The sequence below is a fragment of the Bufo bufo genome, chromosome 9, assembly GCF_905171765.1.
Source record: "Bufo bufo chromosome 9, aBufBuf1.1, whole genome shotgun sequence".
Classification (NCBI taxonomy): domain Eukaryota; kingdom Metazoa; phylum Chordata; class Amphibia; order Anura; family Bufonidae; genus Bufo; species Bufo bufo.
The window spans coordinates 224,799,987-224,823,097 of NC_053397.1; the positions used below are offsets into that span (position 1 = coordinate 224,799,987).

The following is a 23,111-nucleotide window of genomic DNA, read 5'->3' on the forward strand; positions in this document are numbered from 1 at the left end:
GGATGACTGTAGGACAGGAGAATACAGTCTATTGCTCCCTGTTATCAGCCATTTCAGGGGAGAGGATGACTGTAGGACAGGAGAATACAGTCTATGGCCCCCTGTTATCGGCCATTTCAGGGGAGAGGATGACTGTAGGACAGGAGAATACAGTCTATTGCCCCCTGTTATCAGCCATTTCAGGGGAGAGGATGACTGTAGGACAGGAGAATACAGTCTATTGCCCCCTGTTATCAGCCATTTCAGGGGAGAGGATGACTGTAGGACAGGAGAATACAGTCTATTGCTCCCTGTTATCAGCCATTTCAGGGGAGAGGATGACTGTAGGACAGGAGAATACAGTCTATTGCCCCCTGTTATCAGCCATTTCAGGGGAGAGGATGACTGTAGGACAGGAGAATACAGTCTATTGCCCCATGTTATCAGCCATTTCAGGGGAGAGGATGACTGTAGGACAGGAGAATACAGTCTATTGCCCCCTGTTATCAGCCATTTCAGGGGAGAGGATGACTGTAGGACAGGAGAATACAGTCTATTGCCCCCTGTTATCAGCCATTTCAGGGGAGAGGATGACTGTAGGACAGGAGAATACAGTCTATTGCCCCCTGTTATCAGACATTTCAGGGGAGAGGATGACTGTAGGACAGGAGAATACAGTCTATTGCCCCCTGTTATCAGCCATTTCAGAGGAGAGGATGACTGTAGGACAGGAGATTGATAGGTCATCAATAAAATAAAAAAGTGAACAACCCCCTCTAAGACAGGTAAAAAAGCCGACTGTAGTTCTTCAGTGGATGAGTGACTGTGCCTCTAACTTGGTCACATACCTCCAGTGCTGAGATCGTCCAGCGTTACTTCCACACAACTGATATCAGTAAATCTTACTTTAGGAATTTAGTGTGTCGGTTTTCACTGCAGTTCTGGCATTCTGTTCATGAACCTGAATGATCAGTGCTGTAGGTTTTCTTGGGAAAATGGGAATGGGTTTGTGGAACAGAATAGATGACACATGTCTGCACTTTGATAACACTTAAAGGGGTACTTAACCTAAATATATCTCCTGTCTGTTCTGCAGGCTATTGTTTCCTGCTATCTGCTAGTTTTGCCTTTTTTGTGTCTACATGGGGACACTTCAAACAATTCCACCTGCCAGGGTTTGGCTCTACAGCCTGCTGATGGAGGAGATACGTGGCAGCAGGGGCATTGCACATTAAACACCTCTCTGCCTCCTCTGGAAATGGGAATCACATTTTGCAATTTGTGGGCCTTCCCACAAAGCGTTTTATCGGCGGCGGCAGCGCCCTCCATTTTCTTATCTCTGACGCACGCCTGTACAATGATATATTTTCCCCTATTTCAAGGATTCGCTCTGCATCTGAACTTCATGTGGAGAGTGAAATCAATAGGTTGTATCATGACAGAGCAGGGAAGCCGCAGCTAAATATCAATCCTGTTCACAACAGACAACTGAACGTAGCCTGTTAGGCGGGGTGTCGCAGTCTGATGTGGCGGGTTCTGCCACGGATTGTGGCGCATCAAGAGATAAAGCAGGAGCCCCCATAGATCACACAACCTTGTTACCGAGGATGTTTCACATTATGTCAGGGAATTATTTCTCACAGGTTTCCTCCATTCTTCATGCAGGGAGTCATCTAAAGCTCTGTTCAGCCTGAGCCTCCTGATGCATCCATAGAATGCAAGCACCACAGCAACCCTACAACTGAGCGTCTACATGGCTGCTGCCGGCCCCAGGAGGGTGTTGTGTGAATGTTTTCTGTACAGGGAGGTGATGGCAGACATGAGTAGAATAAGCTTTATCTTGGAAGTCATTCAGAAGCCACAGCACCCACCCGCGTGTGAGAACCTGGTACAGAGACTCCGCAATCCGGACGCCTTTCATATTCCACTCCAGCACTTCCTCCAGGGCTGTGCCGCCCGCCACAAGATGGCATCAGCTGTGCCCGGCCATCGTTACTCACAGTACAAACTAATATTACATCTTGTAGAATCCCTGTGCCACCAGTGGCGGACTTTACCACCACACAAACCAAGCAACCGCTTGGGGCCCTATAGATCAAGGGGCCCCCTGATGGCTGAAAGAACTACCACAGGGGAGAACATATCTGTGCAGCCAATGAAATGGTCCATATCAGTGACCTCTTCAGAACGTGGCCTATTAGATATCGTCTGTGTCCATGGAGGAGGGACGTCAGGAGCAACTGGGCCCCCTACTCCGTATAGGACAGGACCCCAGTGATCATCAGGTTGAATCCTCCTTCTTTATTTTAGGGGTCACTGTGTCACGCAGCGACAGCAGCCAATGGGGGAATATCCTGACCGTGGCCCCCTAGCATCTGCAGGGGCCACTACTGTAAATAATCTAAACCTCCACCCTGCCAGTGCACCAGAGTCCTATTCATTTCCTGCTGTCTCTGGGAGGAATCCTTGAATTTGCTGGATGTTTGTGATTCTACCTACAGCGCAGGTTCCTCGCAGAGTTCAGGAGTTAATGCACTTATTGCTGCCGCCACAGAAGAAGTCCCGATGTCCTTACATCCACTTTATGTCCACTAATTATACTTCTGAGCTGCCGTCTGCATTTAAGAAGCATTCGGTGTCCTCTTCCAAGAAACGGAACCTGCAATTTTCTTAATAAGTACTTGGCATAAATGGTCTTTTCTATAAACCAGCGCAGGCGTCTGCTGGCGGCCCCAGGGGACAAGCGAGGTCACTGCTGCCACTGTGCGGCCCGGTGGCAATATTCTATTGGTCTACGTGCCACACTCTATCCGCAACCACCACAGCCCTCACATAAAGCCATCTATAGATGGACTAGTACCTCACCCCACACCAATGACCGTCCCCATCGATGGGGTCGTGGGTCTTCTGGGCTCTGACCCGTCAGGCGCCTCTGTGGACTATAGACGGCTACTTAGCTGAAGTCTTCTGTTGGGTTATTATTGCTTCGCCGGCCGGATGAAGCCGCACAATCTGCACTGGTGCTGATGGCCGAACGCATGGAATCAACTGGGTGGATTTTTTTTGCTCAGAGCTTTACGTTTTTTTTTTTACCAAGGCTAAATGTGAGCAGCTATTAAAATACCTGGAGCGCAGAGAACTACACGGCGTCTAACACTTTACTTTTCTGCTGTCACTGAGCTGCTAATTGCCGTCTGTTCTCTGTGAAACTGATCACTTATCCTTATATAGACTGGTATCAAAGGTGTATACCGTACACTGCCATTTACAGCCACTGAGCCAGCAGCGAGAGGAAAATACTGAGCAGCCGAAGGCCCCTTTCACACGAGCGTGTCCGGATGCGTTGCCACAAACCCGCACTAGTAGGTACCCAATTGCAGTCAGTTTTGACTGCGATTGCGTTCCGTTGTTCAGTTTTTATCGCGCGGGTGCAATGTGTTTTGCACGCACGTGATAAAAAACTGAATGTGGTACCCAGACCCGAACTTCTTCACAGAGGTTCAGGTTTGGGTTCAAGGTTGTGTAGATTGTATAAGGGAAAATAATAGCATTCTGAATTCAGAATGCATAGTACAATAGGGGTGGAGGGGTTAAAAAAAAAATCAAAAATAATTTAACTCACCTTAATCCACTTGTTCGCGCAGCCGGCATCTCTTCTGTCTTGTTGTGTGAGGAAAAGGACCTTTGATGACGTCACTGCGCTCATCACATGGTCCGTCACATGATCCATCACCAGGTCCTATTGCTCACAGAAGAAGACAGAAGCGATGCCGGCTGCGCAAACAAGTGGATTAAGGTGAGTTACATTATTATTATTTTTTTTAACCCCTCCAGCGCTATTGTACTATGCATTCTGTATTCAGAATGCTATTATTTTCCCTTATAACCATGTTATAAGGGGAAATAATAATGATCGGGTCCCCATCCCGATCGTCTCTTAGCAACCGTGCATGAAAATCGCACCGCATCCGCAATTGCTTGCGGATGCTTGCGATTTTCACGCAGCCCCATTCACTTCTATGGGGCCTGCGTTGCGTGAAAAACGCACAATATAGAGCTTGCTGCGATTTTCACACAACGCACAAGTGATGCGTGAAAATCAACGCTCATGTGAACAGCCCCATAGAAATGAATGGGTCCGGATTCAGTGCGGGTGCAATGCGTTCACCTCATTGCACCCGCGCAGAAAACTCGCCCGTGTGAAAGGGGCCTAAGAGCTACCACAATATACTGCAGCACTGCACAGACGCTGAACCAGCAGGGCACTCGGGGGAAATCAGAAGTTTCATCCTGAGGACCTCCACAGTACACAACACAATCTGAACAGAAACTGAACCACCGCAAAGAGAAACCAGCAGAATGCAGCTCTGAAATGTCATGTATATAAAAGATAAGTAAAGCGTGGAGCTGCGCTGGAAATGAGGGAGCGTAGAGCTGCGCTGGTGGAAATGAGGGAGCGTGGAGCTGCGCTGGAAATGAGGGAGCGTGGAGCTGCGCTGGTGGAAATGAGGGAGCGTGGAGCTGCGCTGCTGGAAATGAGGGAGCGTGGAGCTGCGCTGGTGGAAATGAGGGAGCGTGGAGCTGCGCTGCTGGAAATGAGGGAGCGTGGAGCTGCGCTGGAAATGAGGGAGCGTGGAGCTGCGCTGGTGGAAATGAGGGAGCGTGGAGCTGCGCTGCTGGAAATGAGGGAGCGTGGAGCTGCGCTGCTGGAAATGAGGGAGCGTGGAGCTGCGCTGGTGGAAATGAGGGAGCGTGGAGCTGCGCTGCTGGAAATGAGGGAGCGTGGAGCTGCGCTGCTGGAAATGAGGGAGCGTGGAGCTGCGCTGCTGGAAATGAGGGAGCGTGGAGCTGCGCTGGAAATGAGGGAGCGTGGAGCTGCGCTGGAAATGAGGGAGCGTGGAGCTGCGCTGCTGGAAATGAGGGAGCGTGGAGCTGCGCTGCTGGAAATGAGGGAGCGTGGAGCTGCGCTGCTGGAAATGAGGGAGCGTGGAGCTGCGCTGCTGGAAATGAGGGAGCGTGGAGCTGCGCTGCTGGAAATGAGGGAGCGTGGAGCTGCGCTGGAAATGAGGGAGCGTGGAGCTGCGCTGGAAATGAGGGAGCGCGGAGCATCGATGTGGACATCACACATTTGACGTCTGTGTGCAGTCTGCATTTTTTGTGGAAGCATAGAAATGAATGGGTCTACAAAAAATGCAGATCTGACACGGACCTAAACTGGTTGTGTGCATGAGGCCTATTGTGATGATGGGAGGACAGTAATGGCCGCCACCGTTTCTACTGGACATGACGGAGACACCTCCATGAGCTCATTTTTGGGGTAATATTCTGCAGAGCAGCTTCTGCATCCTCCATCTTCACAGGCACAGGCTCTTCTGCAGTTTGTGTTTGGGCTGAATAATTGATGGTTCCACAACTGTTCCTGCATCTGTGTATCGCTCTCGAGCAGCTATCTCATTACCCGGGGGTCTCCTCCTCCATATGCTGACCCTCCGTCTTAACCCCCTCTGTGCCAGCTGGTGCTCCGGATCTGTTCTTTCTTCTGAGCGAAGCATATGCAATACGTTCTGAATATTTAAAGGTCAAATATGTTATTGTAAAATGGAGCGGCCGCATTTATTGAAATACTGCAGGTTTCATTCGGTGCAACCGTCACTGTGCAAACTCTGAATTAATCAGCAAACATAAGAGAGATCCTATAAAGACAGAAAGGGGATTGATGGGGAAGGCCGAGGACTTAGATACCTGCTGATCACTGTGCACAATGTCAAAGGAAATCTCTCCAGTATGTAATAATCCAGGATCATGGAAGACCAGAAAATAAGAGGAGAGAACCTATAATGATGAGGGCATTAGTGTTTCGGATGTTTCGTGCACTGTGCATGGCCATCCAATAATCCAGAACACCCAACAGGTCCCATGAATGCTGGATTAAAGGACCATCATAATATGGATGGTAAATAATCAATACAAATCTTAAAGGGGTTTTGCTGATATTGATAGGATAGATCATTAATATCTGATCGGAGAGGGACTGACACTCTGAACCCCCCCACTAAATTAACTGTTCCCTGCAGCCTCTGTTGCTGGAACTAGCACTGTGCATGGAAGAGGAAGCAGAGCTCCTGTGGTAGCCATACCGGGTTATATTCATCTTAATGGGAGCTGAAGTGCAGTAACCCAACACGGCCACTACAGATTGAACGGCGCTGTTCTTCCTGTTCCATACACCAGCATCGGAGGCTGCAGGGAAGAGCTGAACGGCGGGGGCCGGGTGTCGGACCCTCTCCAATCATATGCTAATGAGCTATCCTGAGGATCGGTCATCAGTATCAGGGAAGAACCTCTTTAAAGTGGCCATGTATGTTGGGTAGCTCTGGGTCAAATTGTAGCATAGCCCACCACTAAATACCCCCATACACGTACAAGCTCAGCTTGTGTTCGGTGGTTGACTAGTCCGGACCTTAATCCTTCTAACGTGTGGCCACCTTTATATTATCCGTGGATGACGACAAACCAAAAACCTGAAATTATTGCCTTGACTGTTGTCAGACATTAGGGTGGTACAGTTAATGGAATCATTTTGATGAGTTCTGCTCTGGAGAATGCGTTTAATTGGGTGGCTAAATTCTATAACTGCGCGGTGAACACGTTTGTGGGTTCGGTAGCTGCACGTAGTCGACCGCGCGCAGTTTATAACAAGTGCGCTGTGTAATCCCTTAGATTAGTTGTACCCCCATGTGACCCCATTGGCTCCTCCTGCAGGGTCTGTGTGCGGAGCGATTGTTGAGATTGAATTACACAGAGCTGCAGCGACATAACCCCCATCATGCACCTGTGTCTGTATAGGACCAACCTAATTGTATCTCTAGATGACATTTCATTGTCCGCAGGATGCAATGTCGCGGTGTAACACTAAGAGTCTTGATGCGTTTCATCCTGGTCTCGGCGCCGTATGCCGAACGCTCGTAATATTTACATTTTGCATCTGAGAATTTTCCGTCCAGTAACTTCTTTGATGTATAAAGCTTTCTGTAAGTTTGCAGTAATTATTCTTCCTAATGCGTTTTATGGTCTTGTATATGACTCTACTGCCCCCTGTCAGCCGCACGCTGCGTTTCAGGCACCACGCCAGCTCTTCATTGGCTTCAGGAGTTTTATGTGATTACATCCGTTACTGTGACTGTATTACGGGTTTTGTTTGCTGGGAATGAGCGATATTTTGAGTACAGCTTTGCTGGCAGCAGAGGATTCGGTAACTGGGTACAGCCGGATTTTATGAAATATCGATAATCTGACCTCGCCAGACAGTGGATAATATCACTCACCGACATATGTACACATATTATCAAAACTAAAGAGAATCTCGCCCTAAAATAAAAGACCCGTCATATGATCCTGGCACTTCCAGTACAGCGCTCACACTGGGAACGTGCCAGCCCTCGTGAGATATATCGGATTTATCAGACATCTTTCCATATAACGGATAAAATGACAGCGATTCTGGTCTCATCACAGAGACGACATGGACGGGGGAAGCTGAGGCCGGTTGTTCAGTTCTACTGCAGAGGCCGATTAGGGGAGATGTAGTATTACACATTACTGCTGAGTATTACAAGACAAGCTGGGTCTCACAAAGCAAGAGCTGCTACTATAGAGGGGCCCCCCCCCCCCACCATTCACATCCATAAGGAATTGTCCTTATAATGCCAACCCCTTTAATCAATGTGGAATGACGACTTCTGCAACCTTCTATTTTATTTCCTCAAGATCTCTGTGAATCGGGCAAAGTTGTCGTAATCAGACCACAAACTTAACCCTTTCCTGCACCTTGATTAACTGTAGGTAGTTTGCACACATTGACAATTGATATCCAGGCTCCCGCTGTAACATTGGAGATAACTGTCTGTTTAACCCCTTGTATGCCAGTCAGTAAGCATCTAAGGGGTTTGTCAGAGTGACCAAACAATGTCCTCCGGGCCCCATCAGAGGCAAGTTGTCAGGGTTAGGGCTCGTGCACACGGCCGTAGTCACCTCAGTGGGTCCGCAAAAGATGTGGACTGCACACCCGTAAGTCTGCTCCGCGGCCCCGCAAAAAAAAAAAAACAGAACCTGTCCTATCCTGACCCTATCCTCCTCCATTGTGTGGACAAGGATAGGAGAGTTCTAGAGAGGGCAGGACGTACCGGATCCGCAATCTGCGGACTGTAAAAACCGCAGCAGCCATGTGCATGAGGCGAAATACTGACATGTACTGTGTAAGCGGAAAATGCAAATGTGATCGCACACTACATCCAGCACTCTGCCCTGCCTCCATGCTGGATGAGACATTGGTGTACATTTTGGCCAAAGCGTAATAAGCCACTCACCGCGTCAAGGTCGCCTCTATTGAGTGGTCCCTAACACTAGTTCCCACCTGTTCATGGGCCATGACAGCCACACAAAGTCCAGGGAATGCAGGTCAGCATGCAAGCCAAGCACACTCTGCTTTTAACCCCGTCCGGTGCCATTACAGCTTTCATCGGATCCAGGGATGCAAGTACCAACATGCACGCTGAGCCCACTATATACTTCTCCTGGAGCCAAATGGCTACTGGTCGGTTCTATATAAGCAGACTCAGTTTTATACTAACTTTAAAACCAGCCTCCAGGACAGATTGACTGGTCAGGTGTGCATGACTCCAAGGAGATCGCCACACCTCCAATATATACTGCAAAGAAAAAATGTGGGGGATTGGGTCAGCACAACCCGTATGTAGGTGCACATCGCTATGGCGAAATACATATACAAACGGAAAATGCAAATGTACTGTGTAAGACACTGCAATATTAGTGTCACAAGTTCCATAGAGGGACAAAGAACTGTAAACTAAGAAATGAAGACATGAAATAAAAGTAGGTAAAAGCAAAGTAAAAAATACTTTAAAAAAGAAGTGATACAAATAAAACTGCCCAGTCAGTAATGACCCGGTTTTTCACATCATTTAACCCACACGGTGAACACTGTCCTGTGTTTCTTCATTCCACCCCCCAAAAATAGACGGAACAAAAAGCGATCGAAAGGTCAGATGTCTCCCAATGTGATCCTAAGGAAAATAACACATCCTGCAAAAGACAAGCCCCACATGGCTCCTGCCATGAAAAGTGAAATTGTTATGGCGAATACGGTGGCAAAATTGTAAAACATAAAAACCTATACATATTTGTTATCGCCGTAATCGGACGGCCTCGCAGAATAAAGTCAGTACGTTATATCAGCCACATAGCAAAGAAGAGCCTCAAGAGTCCTATTTTGGTCCTAGAGAGTGAAAGCAGTGATAAGATTTAAAGGGACGGATCCCACTGACGGGCAGCGGTGGGCGTCAGGCAGAATGACAAGTAAATAAACAAGTATGCGATGCGTCTGTATATAACGAGTGGTCACCCACGGAGATCCGGGATATCTGTGATCTTGAGAAGATCTCTGTCTTTTATTCACCAGACGTTTCCTTCATCTCCTGATGTAAATAATGAAGACTTTACTATATACAGCGTTAATGATCCTGCGGTAAATAGACAGCGATCATCTCGGCCCAAATCCCCTATGGGTCACAGCATCCAGCGCTGAGACACGAGGTGCCAGACTTCTCCTCTGCTCATTAAGGCAAAGTTCTATCCCTTTATTGCTGACAGAGTGTGAAATCATTACTTGTAATACTGCCACTATTATTCCATTACAGCTTGTTCCACCTCTGTCTGTAGCATCTTGCGGCTGAGAAATTAATAAAGGCACAAAATGACAGTTTCAAGAAATTGTACAATTAATGAGGTTTTCAGAGACCTAAGCTGGAAGTCAACTGGTGACCGGACCGAAATTCAACATCCGTGCAGCGGGCCGGACCCATTCAACTTAAATGGGTCCGTGGTCTGTCTGTACCGCAAAAAAAATATGACATGTCATATTTATTTGCGGTGCGGAAACGCTGAAAGAAATACCACGGAAGCGCTCTGTAGTGCTTCCGGTGTTCCGTTCCGTGACTCTGTTCCGCATCTCCGGAATTGCGGACCCATTCAAGTGAATAGGTCCGCATCCGTGATACGTGGTGCACACAGCCTGGGGCCGTAGATTGCTGACCCGCCGTTTGCGGGCCGCCCAACGGCCGCGTGCATGAGGCCTTATAGTCGACTGAAAAACGCCACTTATATACACTATTGAGTATTTACTATTGAGTTTGGTTGACCACCTTTTTATATACGTATATGCAATTAGATGTCAATGCTGCTGACTTTATATTTTATATTATATATCAATTTGTGAAGTTTGTTTTATGTATATTTGAATCAACTATAACAATAATTGGCATCATGGAACTGGTGCATTTTTTACTTATTTTTAACTACATTTTTTATAGTTTTTATTAATAATTTTATATTTAGGATTTCATTAAATATGGTTGTTTCTATATGTATCTGAGTAGTTCATATGACACTGGATAATTAGAAGTCTAATGTCTGCAAAAATAAAGTTAGGCGAACAATCTTTCTATAGCTCCCCCTAGTGGTGGCTGCAGGCAGACAGAATGTTTTCATGTGCCTCTATGTGTACACAGGGGGACTTGGAGCGTTGTGTTAGTAAAATGGAGCTTCGACCACTATAAAATATATTAAGACGTTAATCCGCACAGGATGGTGGAGGCGTTCAGATGAAAGCACATTCATCAGCTGCCTAGTCTGGACCTCCGTGACGTGGCAGAACGCAGCGGTCACCCAGGCTCCTGTATAATGACGAGCGTCTGATTCACAGCTTATTAACTGCTGTTCATGTACATGAAATCTTAGGAAGTGTCTGAGCTAAGTGGTTCAATATTTCAAGGATGAGATGGACTGAAGGACACAGCCATTAAGTCGTGTAGCGATATTTCTCCAAGGCCTATTAATTGTCCTTTTTGTACACCTTATAAACACTGCGCTCCAGTTTGGGGACATCCATTATCATCATCGTTTTATGTTGTATAAGACGAAATAACAATTTCCGCACTGACATTTTTATCGCTGACTTGTTTTAATGCCTGTGTGCATCTTAAGTGTTCGGTCACGACCTTGTTACCTCTCAGGCGGCTGCGATAAGGTTTCAGTGACCTGGATTTACACGCAGCGACATCCATTGGTTGCGACAAACTTTCTATGTTATCACAGTGGGGTATATATGTGCAGGGGATGCAGCTTGATGGGGCCGGGTATGTGGGGGGACTCCAAGCCATACAGTAGTGGAAGCTACACCCAGCGCACCTCTTGTGACCCCCCCCCCCTTTAAAGAGACGGGATTCAAAGGTGTATTAGGTGTCAATAATAGTCCGCAGTGTTTGATAAATGAACGCTCCCCCTGCAGTCGTGTCAGGATCCTGTTACCCCATTCTTCTCTATCCATCTCTGTGCTCAGCCGTCTATGGGCCACACTCTGATCAATGGCGGACCTTCACTAATGAGCAGCGTTGTCGGAAGGAGCAGCCCTTTTATTTCTCCACTTTCAGTCGATTGTAGACTGGGGGCAAGGAGCGCTCCGATTCTTTTGAGGTTCAGCAGGGATTAAACCCAAAAAAAATCAGGAAGTAAGAATGAAAGGGAAGCTCAGATAATCGCTCTGGCAAATGTGAAGGTCCAAGTATGAAGACACTCTCACAGTCACAGCGACCATCTGCTCAGGTGTCTTCGGTCAGGGAAGAATTTACCTGGAAGTCTAGAGACCTCCCCGGCCCCCAAAGTCATTATTTTAGTTCACATACCTCAGGTGTGTTTTCCTTCTCTTTTTCTAGAAATGGCTGCAAAATTTTGGTAAGAAACTGAAGATTTAATTGAACTGGACCAAAGGTTTTATATGGACCAGGAAAGCATGTCTGTTGTTGATCGGTTCCAGGACATTGAATAATCTCATGATTCACTCTCAGGTGTGATCCCTTGTTTACATGGCCCACCCGTCGCGCCCACTCCATGCGGCATAGATGGCAGGGAGACTTCGTCAATTACTGAGCCGCCCCTGTTCTTGGAAGACATATCACATCTTGATATATTGCTAATGCTTTTTATTTGGAATTCGGGAGCAGTTGTGGCCTCAAACAAGGTCCTTCATGGAGATACAGAGAGGACGCCTCTCACACAGAGCTCATATGAGCTTACAATCTCCAGGATCTATGACCCCTGTTATAAAGCATGCAGCTTCCCGTATACCAGGTCGGGCACATAATCGCTGCTCAAACAAATAACGTGTCCGAGAATTATACTCAGCTTCCTGGATGCGATGATGGCCGTGGGACATTTTTGCAGCCAACAAGCCAAATCCATAGTTTATTCAGAGGCACCACAGCAGTTATGAAATTGTCTGACCGCCTGGGAATTTGACTCGGAGTCAGGAGAGCATCTCACATTGGGATGTCCTGCAGCGCCTGATTGTTTCCCTCAGTGACTATACAGTTGCAAGAAAAAGTATGTGAACCCTTTGGAATGATATGGATTTCTGCACAAATTGGTCATAAAATGTGATCTGATCTTCATCTAAGTCATAACAATAGACAATCACAGTCTGCTTACACTAATAACACACAAAGAATTAAATGTTACCATGTTGTTATTGAACGCACCATGTAAACATTTACAGTGCAGGTGGAAAAAGTATGTGAACCCTTGGATTTAATAACTGGTTGAACCTCATTTGGCAGCAATAACTTCAACCAAACGTTTCCTGTAGTTGCAGATCAGACGTGCACAACGGTCAGGAGTAATTCTTGACCATTCCTCTTTACAGAACTGTTTTAGTTCAGCAATATTCCTGGGATGTCTGGTGTGAATCGCTTTCTTGAGGTGATGCCACAGCATCTCCATCGGGTTGAGGTCAGGACTCTGACTGGGCCACTCCAGAAGGCGGATTTTCTTCTGTTTAAGCCATTCTGTTGTTGATTTACTTCTATGCTTTGGGTCGTTGTCCTGTTGCAACACCCATCTTCTGTTGAGCTTCAGCTGGTGGACAGATGGCCCTAAATTCTCCTGCAAAATTTCTTGACAAACTTGAGAATTCATTTTTCCGTCGATGATAGCAATCCATCCAGGCCCTGACGCAGCAAAGCAGCCCCAAACCATGATGCCCCCACCACCATACCTCACAGTTGGGATGAGGTTTTGAGGTTGGTGTGCTGTGCCTCTTTTTCTCCACACATAGTGTTGTGTGTTTCTTCCAAACAACTCAACTTTGGTTTCATCTGTCCACAGAATATTTTGCCAGTTCTGCTGTGGAACATCCAGGTGCTCTTGCTCAAACTGTAAACGTGCAGCAATGGTTTTTTTGGACAGCAGTGGCTTCCTCTGTGGTGTCCTCCCATGAAATCCATTCTTGTTTAGTGTTTTACGTATCGTAGATTCGCTAACAGGGATGCTAGCATATGCCAGAGACATTTGTAAGTCTTTAGCTGACACTCTAGGATTCTTCTTCACCTCATTGAGCAGTCTGCACTGTGCTCTTGCAGTCATCTTTACAGGACGGCCGCTCCTAGGGAGAGTAGCAGCAGTGCTGAACTTTCTCCATTTATAGACAATTTGTCTTACCATGGACTGATGAACAGCAAGGCTTTTGGAGATACTTTTATAACCCTTTCCAGCTTTATGCAAGTCAACAGTTCTTAATCGTAGGTCTTCTGAGAGCTCTTTTGTGCGAGGCATCATTCACATCAGGCAATGCTTCTTGTGAAAAGCAAACCCAGAACTGGTGTGTGTTTTTTATAGGGCAGGGCAGCTGTAACCAACACCTCCAATCTCATCTCATTGATTGGACTCCAGTTGGCTGACACCTCACTCCAATTAGCTCTTGGAGATGTCATTAGTCTAGGGGTTCACATACTTTTTCCACCTGCACTGTGAATGTTTACATGGTGTGTTCAATAAAAATATGGTAACATTTAATTCTTGGTGTGTTATTAGTTTAAGCAGACTGTGATTGTCTATTGTTGTGACTTAGATGAAGATCAGATCACATTTTATGACCAATTTGTGCAGAAATCCATATCATTCCAAAGGGTTCACATACTTTTTCTTGCAACTGTAAGTCCTTATGTCTTCTGTCACATAGTGGAAGATTCTGTTCGGCTGTTTCCTTTATTTCTGGCTCTGCTGGCTGACAACCCATATAATGCACATTACAGGGTTGTCACCTGACCTTCCTAGTTTGCTTTATGACAGGCCTGGGTCTGCTAAAACGTAGAGTCTTGTTGGCTTTTACCCTATTTTTAAGTGTCCGTAAAGCGTAATTCTGATTTTATCAACAGTTTCACATTTAGTTATTTTATTTGTATTACTCGATTTATACGCTCAGTGTCTTTCACTGTAAGGGCCTGTACACATGTTCAGGATTGGATGAGATTTTGGTGCAGATTCTATTCCAAAGTCCTCATCATATCTGCTAACTGGCTTTTGTAAAACCAGTCTTTTGTAACCGCTTAGTAAAAACTGCCCTGCTGCCTGTTAATAGAAACTGGTAGAATTTAGCTTTAGATGTGACTGGAGAAGAAAGCTGTAGAAAATAAAGTACTAATGCAGTACTAAACAGGTTGGACAGGCGCACCAGAATACCAGTGGCCCCAGTAGGACCCAAAGGTCCAGGAGAAACAAATCCATTTGTCTTCCATTAGGTTTGTTTTCTTTGATATAGGGGTTCGGCCTCAGAACAGTTTGCTCTGGTGGGCCCGAAGTACCCCGGTCCGACACAGGAGGTAAAGCATTTACAAAGTTACTGAGCATTTTGTGAAGGTTTTACTTGAAAAAAGAAGTAGTATTTTTTTACTAAACAACCCCCAACCTTCCGCAGAATGCTGCTATCGGCCGCTGTCTACTCGGCCCGGTGTCTGTTCGATCTGCCACACTGCGTCCTGTTCATCAACCTGTGTTTGTGCTGGGATAAATCAATGGGACGGGTCAGCAGTGCATTAATTACTCCAGGAGCTGTCTTTCTACTCTTTAAAAAGGAAAACTACCTGCTTAAGATTAATTACCTTCTCGCAGACGCTGGCTGAATTGGCCCTGGAGCCTGCTGGCTGCGGCTCGTCCGTATGTCGGTGGAGCTGCTGGCCAGGCTAATCACTGTATAACAGATTTGTTGCCGCTCCCGCTGTGAGGAGGACTCGGATGTTTGCAGGACGTGCGCTTGAGGACTTTGCATATCAGATGCCGCTAAGCTTCCCCCATTACTAATAATGCTAATGAGTGTTAAATACTGCCTTCAGCGTCCATGTGCCGCAAGAGTGCGCTACCACGTTGCAGAAATTTCTGCAATTGCCCTACTCATCTGAATAGGTTTGCAGCAAACTACGAACCCCATTCCCATGTATAGAACTATTTCTACAGCAATGTTATCAATCACACAAATTAATGTAAATGTCTCTGGAGAAGTAACACAAGTGGTGATCATGGGGGGCCGGGAGGTTTGTCACTTCCACTCACTCGTCCCATTGATGAACACTACAGTCAGCCTGAAACGTCTGATAACGGAGCAATACAGCCTGTTCATGTGTCCTGCAGGCACTAGGTGGCCTGATAAGTGTAGGCCCAGGCGGCCGATTTCCGTAATATAATGGCGTCTTCCGTCATACTCGCCCTATTACTGCATGTTCTCTGCATTTTACACCTGTATTGACAGACGGCTCTGACCCGTACTGTACTGCCGCACGGCTTGAGTCACCAGGTTCAGGGAAAGTTTGCAGCTTACCTGTCTCTCTCCACCTTGAGAAGAACGAGGGTCTTTTGTTTATAATGCCTGGCAGGGGGTCAGTCACTTAGTAATTGCAGGCCGCCCACGCCTCCCCACAACATTCAGTGCTAATTGGGGGGAAAGAAATCCTGCCTTCTGATTTTTATTTATTTACCCGTCCCCCAGGTCGCCGGCTTTTTCATATCTGAATAGTAGTTGAAAGTTATGGCTGTGTCTCAGCAGCTAAATGTGTATTTATAGCGGCTCCCTCACCGCGCCTTTGTTTTACGTGCGTAGCACAGTGGCTTTGCATATCAGTGGCTCAGCTGTGCCTTTCAGCTCTTTGTGCCTCTGAGTGTATTCAGATTAAGTCAGAGAATGCCTCGTAATGAACACAAAGTTCAGAGTCTCCGACTGTCTCGTATCCGACTGCCACGTATCCCAGGCCGCTCCTGACGTGGGAAAATCCTCACCAGGATAATTCTCTGTCATGGAGAGGCACCAACCAAACTGTCATAGGGAAAAGCCCAAAACCTTTTCTGTCCAGATCTAACACCCGACTACTGATAACAGTATGTGGCATCATATAACAAAACAATAACAAACATAGGTGCACTCTGCAGTCTCACTAATTCTCAAACTGATTTTAAAATTGAGAGATTAGTCAACATGTCCTACGGTGTAGAACATGTCTTAAGCCCGGACACCACGACAAGGTTTCTCAAGTAGCCCGGGACCCTACACTCTCCTACCTGAGCCATATGGGCAATACCAGGAGCCAGTGGGCAAATTACAGGAGCATAGGGCCGACTCGCAAACAACTCACCAGTTACCTCCAGCATGTGGCCATGCTTGCAATGGGAGGAGGGAGGAGTCTGTGAGTCCCACTCAAGACTTGCTGATATAGCCCAGGCTTCACAGGTGCACCTAAATGTGACCTGTAGATGGAAAACAGGCACATTTAAATAGGAGTTTATACACCTCCAGGAATCTATATATACAAACTAATTAGTTTGTATATGTGGCATCATATGTCATCAATGTGAGCCATAATAATAATTTATATCTAGTGTATAATATGAACATCCATAGTCGTCATGTTTCATTGTGATCCACTTATAGCAATATACGTGGCGGACACAGACATAGGGGCCCAGCTGTGAGTCCAACCACTAGAGTAAACTGGGCACCGCCATGGGTCTCCATTCCACCCCACGAGGGGTCTTCATTGCTGGAACCCAAATAACTAAATGGAACATTCCACTAAAAAGGATGTGTCATCAGAAAACTATATTGTTTAAATCACATTTTTATATTTAACATATTTTTAAAGAGTTTTTGGTGATGTTTTTAATTTTCCATGTCACTATTGTGAGGGATTAGCTCTGGTAGATAGGGTAAGCGGGCGCAATACAGAGGCAAAATACAAGTTCTTAACTCAAAATGTCAGTGTTTATTCACACTTGAGGCAATTGCACCAAACAGCACGTAACTTTGCATTCTTGGTGTTAATTCACACACAATGGAAAGTTCATATAACACAAGTCCCCTTGCTGGCAGTTCTGCCTCCAGTAGTCCACAGCAGGCTTTAGGGGGCCTGTTTCCCCAGCGTGTGGCTCTCAGCCCTCCAGCACGACACAAAGCCTCAGATCCCAAAAACGGAGACCTCTCTGCTGAGCCCAGCTGCCTATTTAAGGACAGCCAGGTGCTGCCAAAACCTCTCTGCACTTAAACTCTGGTCCGGTATTTGACCTCACCTGGCTGGAAACCAGCCCAGCTGCACATGTTGGAGGAAAATACCTGCCTTGCCAGACACAACCCCTCACTGTGTCACAATATCTATATTTAAACAAAAACCATAAACTCATGCAGTTTTCAGCCTAATAGGTGCCACTTCTTGGTCTGTACAGATCACTTTACTGCAGTTATCGGCTTATCTTTACATGGAAGAGCTATAATTACAGGCAGGATTACAATGGCAGATAAGACAGGATCCTCCATTCACAATAGGTGATTGTCAGAGTTTATCTACTGTTCCCTGGTATAATGACCTCTGCACAGGTCACAGAGCCTACAAGACTCTCCCATAGAAGTCAATGAAGACCCTCCTGACCATTGTGTCTATGGCCCATGGAGCTGCCGAAAAGCAATTTTCTTAATGCTTTCTAAATGCTGTTGAGAACAGCTCAGGCAAGATGGCCGCCCCCATAATCATGTTCAGAAATAGAATAAATAAATCTACAATAGGAAAATAAAAAGAGATTAGAAAAAAAGGATGTGTGCCGCTATCTGGTGTTAACTGGCAGAAAACATTTTTGGTGACACATTTTATTTACGTTAACCGTCAGACAGTTTCACATTAATGGACGTCCCTGCAGGATTAGCCCGGGGACGCTGTGACTCTTCATGCACTAGTTGCACTTAAAGCGGTTGTGCCAGTTTAATAAGTTATCCCCTATCCACAGGATGGGGCTAATTAGCTGACAGCTGAGGATCCAAATGCTGGGACCCCCATCAGTCCTGAGAACGGAGCGGCAGGTCGTACATGTGTTCTGCCAGTCCATTCATTCTCTATGGGAGCACTGGAGATAGCAGAGTAACCCTAACCCATTCTCGGGATCGGTGGGGGTCCCAGTGGACTTATAATTTATAAACAACCCCTTTAAGCTTCTCGTTATTCGCTCTTGTAGCTTTATTTCACAGCTCGGCGATACGTTTATAACTTCCGCTATGTTAATGTCTTGATTTGCTGCTGACCTATTCCTCTCCCCTTTTACTTGTTACTACAAAGGCAGTAAATTATTCAGTCCTGGGGGTGTTTGTAATAATGTGTAAATATAACTCGGGATCCATGGTGGGTCTTCCCTCATAAATCTTCGAGGAATAAGGTCAGTTCTTTGTTGCTGGAGAAACTGTATCCTGCAGAGGAGAAAACAGAATTATGCATCAGCTACTGAGGCAAATGCAAGAAATATTGTGGCGTGATTATATGCAACCGCCGCCATTTGCTTCAGAGCTGACATACAGAAAAGATAATGTACGAAACGCGTTTCACTGTTATAGATGTGATCACTTTTGGTTCTGTGGGAAGTGCACGGAGCTGATGATTAATGGCTTTCATGCCGCAGTGTTATATTTTAGAGCAAAACCACAGAGCGCGTTAATTATTTAGGCTGATAATAGAAATAGGCTGACGAGCGCTCTTAATTATGGGTGATAATCATTACTGAAGGAAACGCTAGTTCTCTAACGTACTGGTCATTTCTGTTTTTCAGAAGAGCAGCTGCCTCATGGGTTCCCTATGATTGACATGGGACCTCAGCTCAAGGTGGTGGAGAAGACCCGGACGGCCACCATGCTCTGTGCCGCCAGCGGAAACCCAGATCCAGAGATCTCCTGGTATAAGGACTTCCTTCCCGTGGACACAGCCACCAGTAATGGAAGGATTAAGCAGCTCCGCTCAGGTATGACATGTGGACTGTCAACTGCAAAAGCCATTTTTGTGCCGCTATAAATGATGATCTTGTAATTCTCCCGCTGAGCCTCTCCCAACCAGAATGTTTATAAAAACAGAGGCAATTTTTTGCCGCTAATTTTCCTCGGTAGACGGGACTGTCCCCCAAAAATCAAAGTCAACAACAATTCTTGAATTGTCCTTTCCCATCAAGACAACCACCTTTTGAATGGGATCTGGAGGTGAAATGTATGCAATGCAAGGATGGTCTTCCGGAGCAGGTCCCTGTTCTGGCTCGTAGAGGCACCACCCCAAGTGTATCCTCAAAGGGAAATTTCTTATTGCTTTTTTGGGGGGATTCTTCTTGAATCCCTGATCTCCAGGCTGGTGAGATGGGCAGTGTCGTCAGTGCTGGGTCACATCTGATCATTGATTGGCTTGTTCAGCTAATGAAGCCAGTGGCCGTTACAGGAGTGTGCCGCCATCGCTCACCGCCAGTGTGTTATGACATCCGTCAGCACAATGTCTGTTACTGTCTTGGCTCATGTTGTAATCTGTGGTTGAAGCGGCTGCTCCAATCTTCCTGACAAACTTTATTATTGGTAAAGTCTGTGTAATTACTGAACTGATTGCGACATGTAGATTGAGGCTGTGGCCCCAACACTCTCTACAAAAGAAGGGGGGCTAATTACAATTATAAATCCTGCACTTATGGAAAACCCACTGTGACCTTTCAGCTTCCCCCTCCCGCAAACTGGTCGTAATCTTACAATGTTTGCGCACAAAGAAAATACCACCCAAGTTAATTATATTTAATGGTGTTATGCATCGTAACGCGAGTGCGAGAAAGAAAGGGCAACGTTATTAGTTGAATCTGTTCTATCAACACAATCATTAAAGCTGTGAAGAAGACAGGGTGCGGTACGTGCAGCGGCTCCATGTCACTGCCGACTCCAAGTGTCCGAGCAGTTATAGGAGCTATATTCTCTTACATACCGGCAGAATAGTAGTTATATTCTTGTACATAGGAGGAAGTATTATAGTAGTTATATTCTTGTACATAGGAGCAGTATTATAGTAGTTATATTCTTGTACATAGGAGGCAGTATTATAGTAGTTATATTCTTGTACATAGGAGCGGTATTATAGTAGTTATATTCTTGTACATAGGAGGCTGTATTAGAGTAGTTATATTATTGTACATAGGAGGCAGTATTATAGTAGTTATATTCTTGTACATAGGAGCAGTATTATAGTAGTTATATTCCTGTACATAGGAGCAGTATTATAGAAGTTATATTCTTGTACATAGGAGGCAGTATTATAGTAGTTATATTATTGTACATAGGAGGCAGTATTATAGTAGTTATATTCTTGTACATAGGAGCAGTATTATAGTAGTTATATTCTTGTACATAGGAGGCTGTATTATAGTAGTTATATTCTTGTACATAGGAGGCTGTATTATAGTAGTTATATTCTTGTACATAGGAGGCTGTATTAGAGTAGTTATATTATTGTACATAGGAGGCAGTATTATAGTAGTTATATTCTTGTACATAGGAGGCTGTATTATAGAAGTTATATTCTTGTACATAGGAGGCTGTATTAGAGTAGTTATATTATTGTACATAGGAGGCAGTATTATAGTAGTTATATTCTTGTACATAGGAGCAGTATTATAGTAGTTATATTCTTGTACATAGGAGCAGTATTATAGTAGTTATATTCTTGTACATAGGAGCAGTATTATAGTAGTTATATTCTTGTACATAGGAGGCAGCATCATAGTAGTAATATTCTTGTACATAGGAGCAGTATTATAGTAGTTATTTTCCTGTACATAGGAGCAGTATTATAGTAGTTATATTCTTGTACATAGGAGCAGTATTATAGTAGTTATATTCTTGTACATAGGAGGCAGTATTATAGTAGTTATATTCTTGTACATAGGAGGCTGTATTATAGTAGTTATATTCTTGTACATAGGAGGCTGTATTAGAGTAGTTATATTATTGTACATAGGAGGCAGTATTATAGTAGTTATATTCTTGTACATAGGAGCAGTATTATAGTAGTTATATTCCTGTACATAGGAGCAGTATTATAGAAGTTATATTCTTGTACATAGGAGGCAGTATTATAGTAGTTATATTCTTGTACATAGGAGCAGTATTATAGTAGTTATATTCCTGTACATAGGAGCAGTATTATAGAAGTTATATTCTTGTACATAGGAGCAGTATTATAGTAGTTATATTATTGTACATAGGAGGCAGTATTATAGTAGTTATATTCTTGTACATAGGAGGCTGTATTATAGAAGTTATATTCTTGTACATAGGAGGCTGTATTAGAGTAGTTATATTATTGTACATAGGAGGCAGTATTATAGTAGTTATATTCTTGTACATAGGAACAGTATTATAGTAGTTATATTCTTGTACACAGGAGCAGTATTATAGTAGTTATATTCTTGTACATAGGAGCAGTATTATAGTAGTTATATTCTTGTACATAGGAGGCAGTATTATAGTAGTTATATTCTTGTACATAGGAGGCAGTATTATAGTAGTTATATTCTTGTACATAGGAGCAGTATTATAGTAGTTATATTCTTGTACATAGGAGCAGTATTATAGTAGTTATATTCTTGTACATAGGAGGCAGCATCATAGTAGTAATATTCTTGTACATAGGAGCAGTATTATAGTAGTTATATTCCTGTACATAGGAGCAGTATTATAGTAGTTATATTCTTGTACATAGGAGCAGTATTATAGTAGTTATATTCTTGTACATAGGAGCAGTATTATATTAGTTATATTCCTGTACATAGGAGGTAGTATTATAGTAGTTATATTCTTGTATATAGGAGCAGTATTATAGTAGTTATATTCTTGTACATAGGAGCGGTATTATAGTAGTTATATTCTTGTACATAGGAGGCAGTATTATAGTAGTTATATTCTTGTACATAGGAGGCTGTATTATAGAAGTTATATTCTTGTACATAGGAGGCTGTATTAGAGTAGTTATATTATTGTACATAGGAGGCAGTATTATAGTAGTTATATTCTTGTACATAGGAGCAGTATTATAGTAGTTATATTCTTGTACACAGGAGCAGTATTATAGTAGTTATATTCTTGTACATAGGAGCAGTATTATAGTAGTTATATTCTTGTACATAGGAGGCAGTATTATAGTAGTTATATTCTTGTACATAGGAGGCAGTATTATAGTAGTTATATTCTTGTACATAGGAGCAGTATTATAGTAGTTATATTCTTGTACATAGGAGCAGTATTATAGTAGTTATATTCTTGTACATAGGAGGCAGCATCATAGTAGTAATATTCTTGTACATAGGAGCAGTATTATAGTAGTTATATTCCTGTACATAGGAGCAGTATTATAGTAGTTATATTCTTGTACATAGGAGCAGTATTATAGTAGTTATATTCTTGTACATAGGAGGCAGTATTATAGTAGTTATATTCTTGTACATAGGAGGCTGTATTATAGTAGTTATATTCTTGTACATAGGAGGCTGTATTAGAGTAGTTATATTATTGTACATAGGAGGCAGTATTATAGTAGTTATATTCTTGTACATAGGAGCAGTATTATAGTAGTTATATTCCTGTACATAGGAGCAGTATTATAGAAGTTATATTCTTGTACATAGGAGGCAGTATTATAGTAGTTATATTATTGTACATAGGAGGCAGTATTATAGTAGTTATATTCTTGTACATAGGAGGCTGTATTATAGAAGTTATATTCTTGTACATAGGAGGCTGTATTAGAGTAGTTATATTATTGTACATAGGAGGCAGTATTATAGTAGTTATATTCTTGTACATAGGAGCAGTATTATAGTAGTTATATTCTTGTACACAGGAGCAGTATTATAGTAGTTATATTCTTGTACATAGGAGCAGTATTATAGTAGTTATATTCTTGTACATA

At 44.2% G+C, this 23,111-nt stretch overlaps 1 protein-coding gene across 5 annotated transcripts in view; it reads left to right on the top strand.

Annotated features, from left to right (window-relative positions):
* Positions 1–23,111, top strand: part of PTPRF (protein tyrosine phosphatase receptor type F) — a 229,752-nt gene that overhangs the window by 158,913 nt on the left and 47,728 nt on the right. For all 5 annotated transcript variants that reach the window (XM_040407837.1, XM_040407836.1, XM_040407839.1 and 2 more), the window contains exon 5: positions 18,958–19,146. In XM_040407837.1, the coding sequence (XP_040263771.1) occupies positions 18,958–19,146 (189 nt within the window). The remainder of the gene's footprint in view (positions 1–18,957; positions 19,147–23,111) is intronic.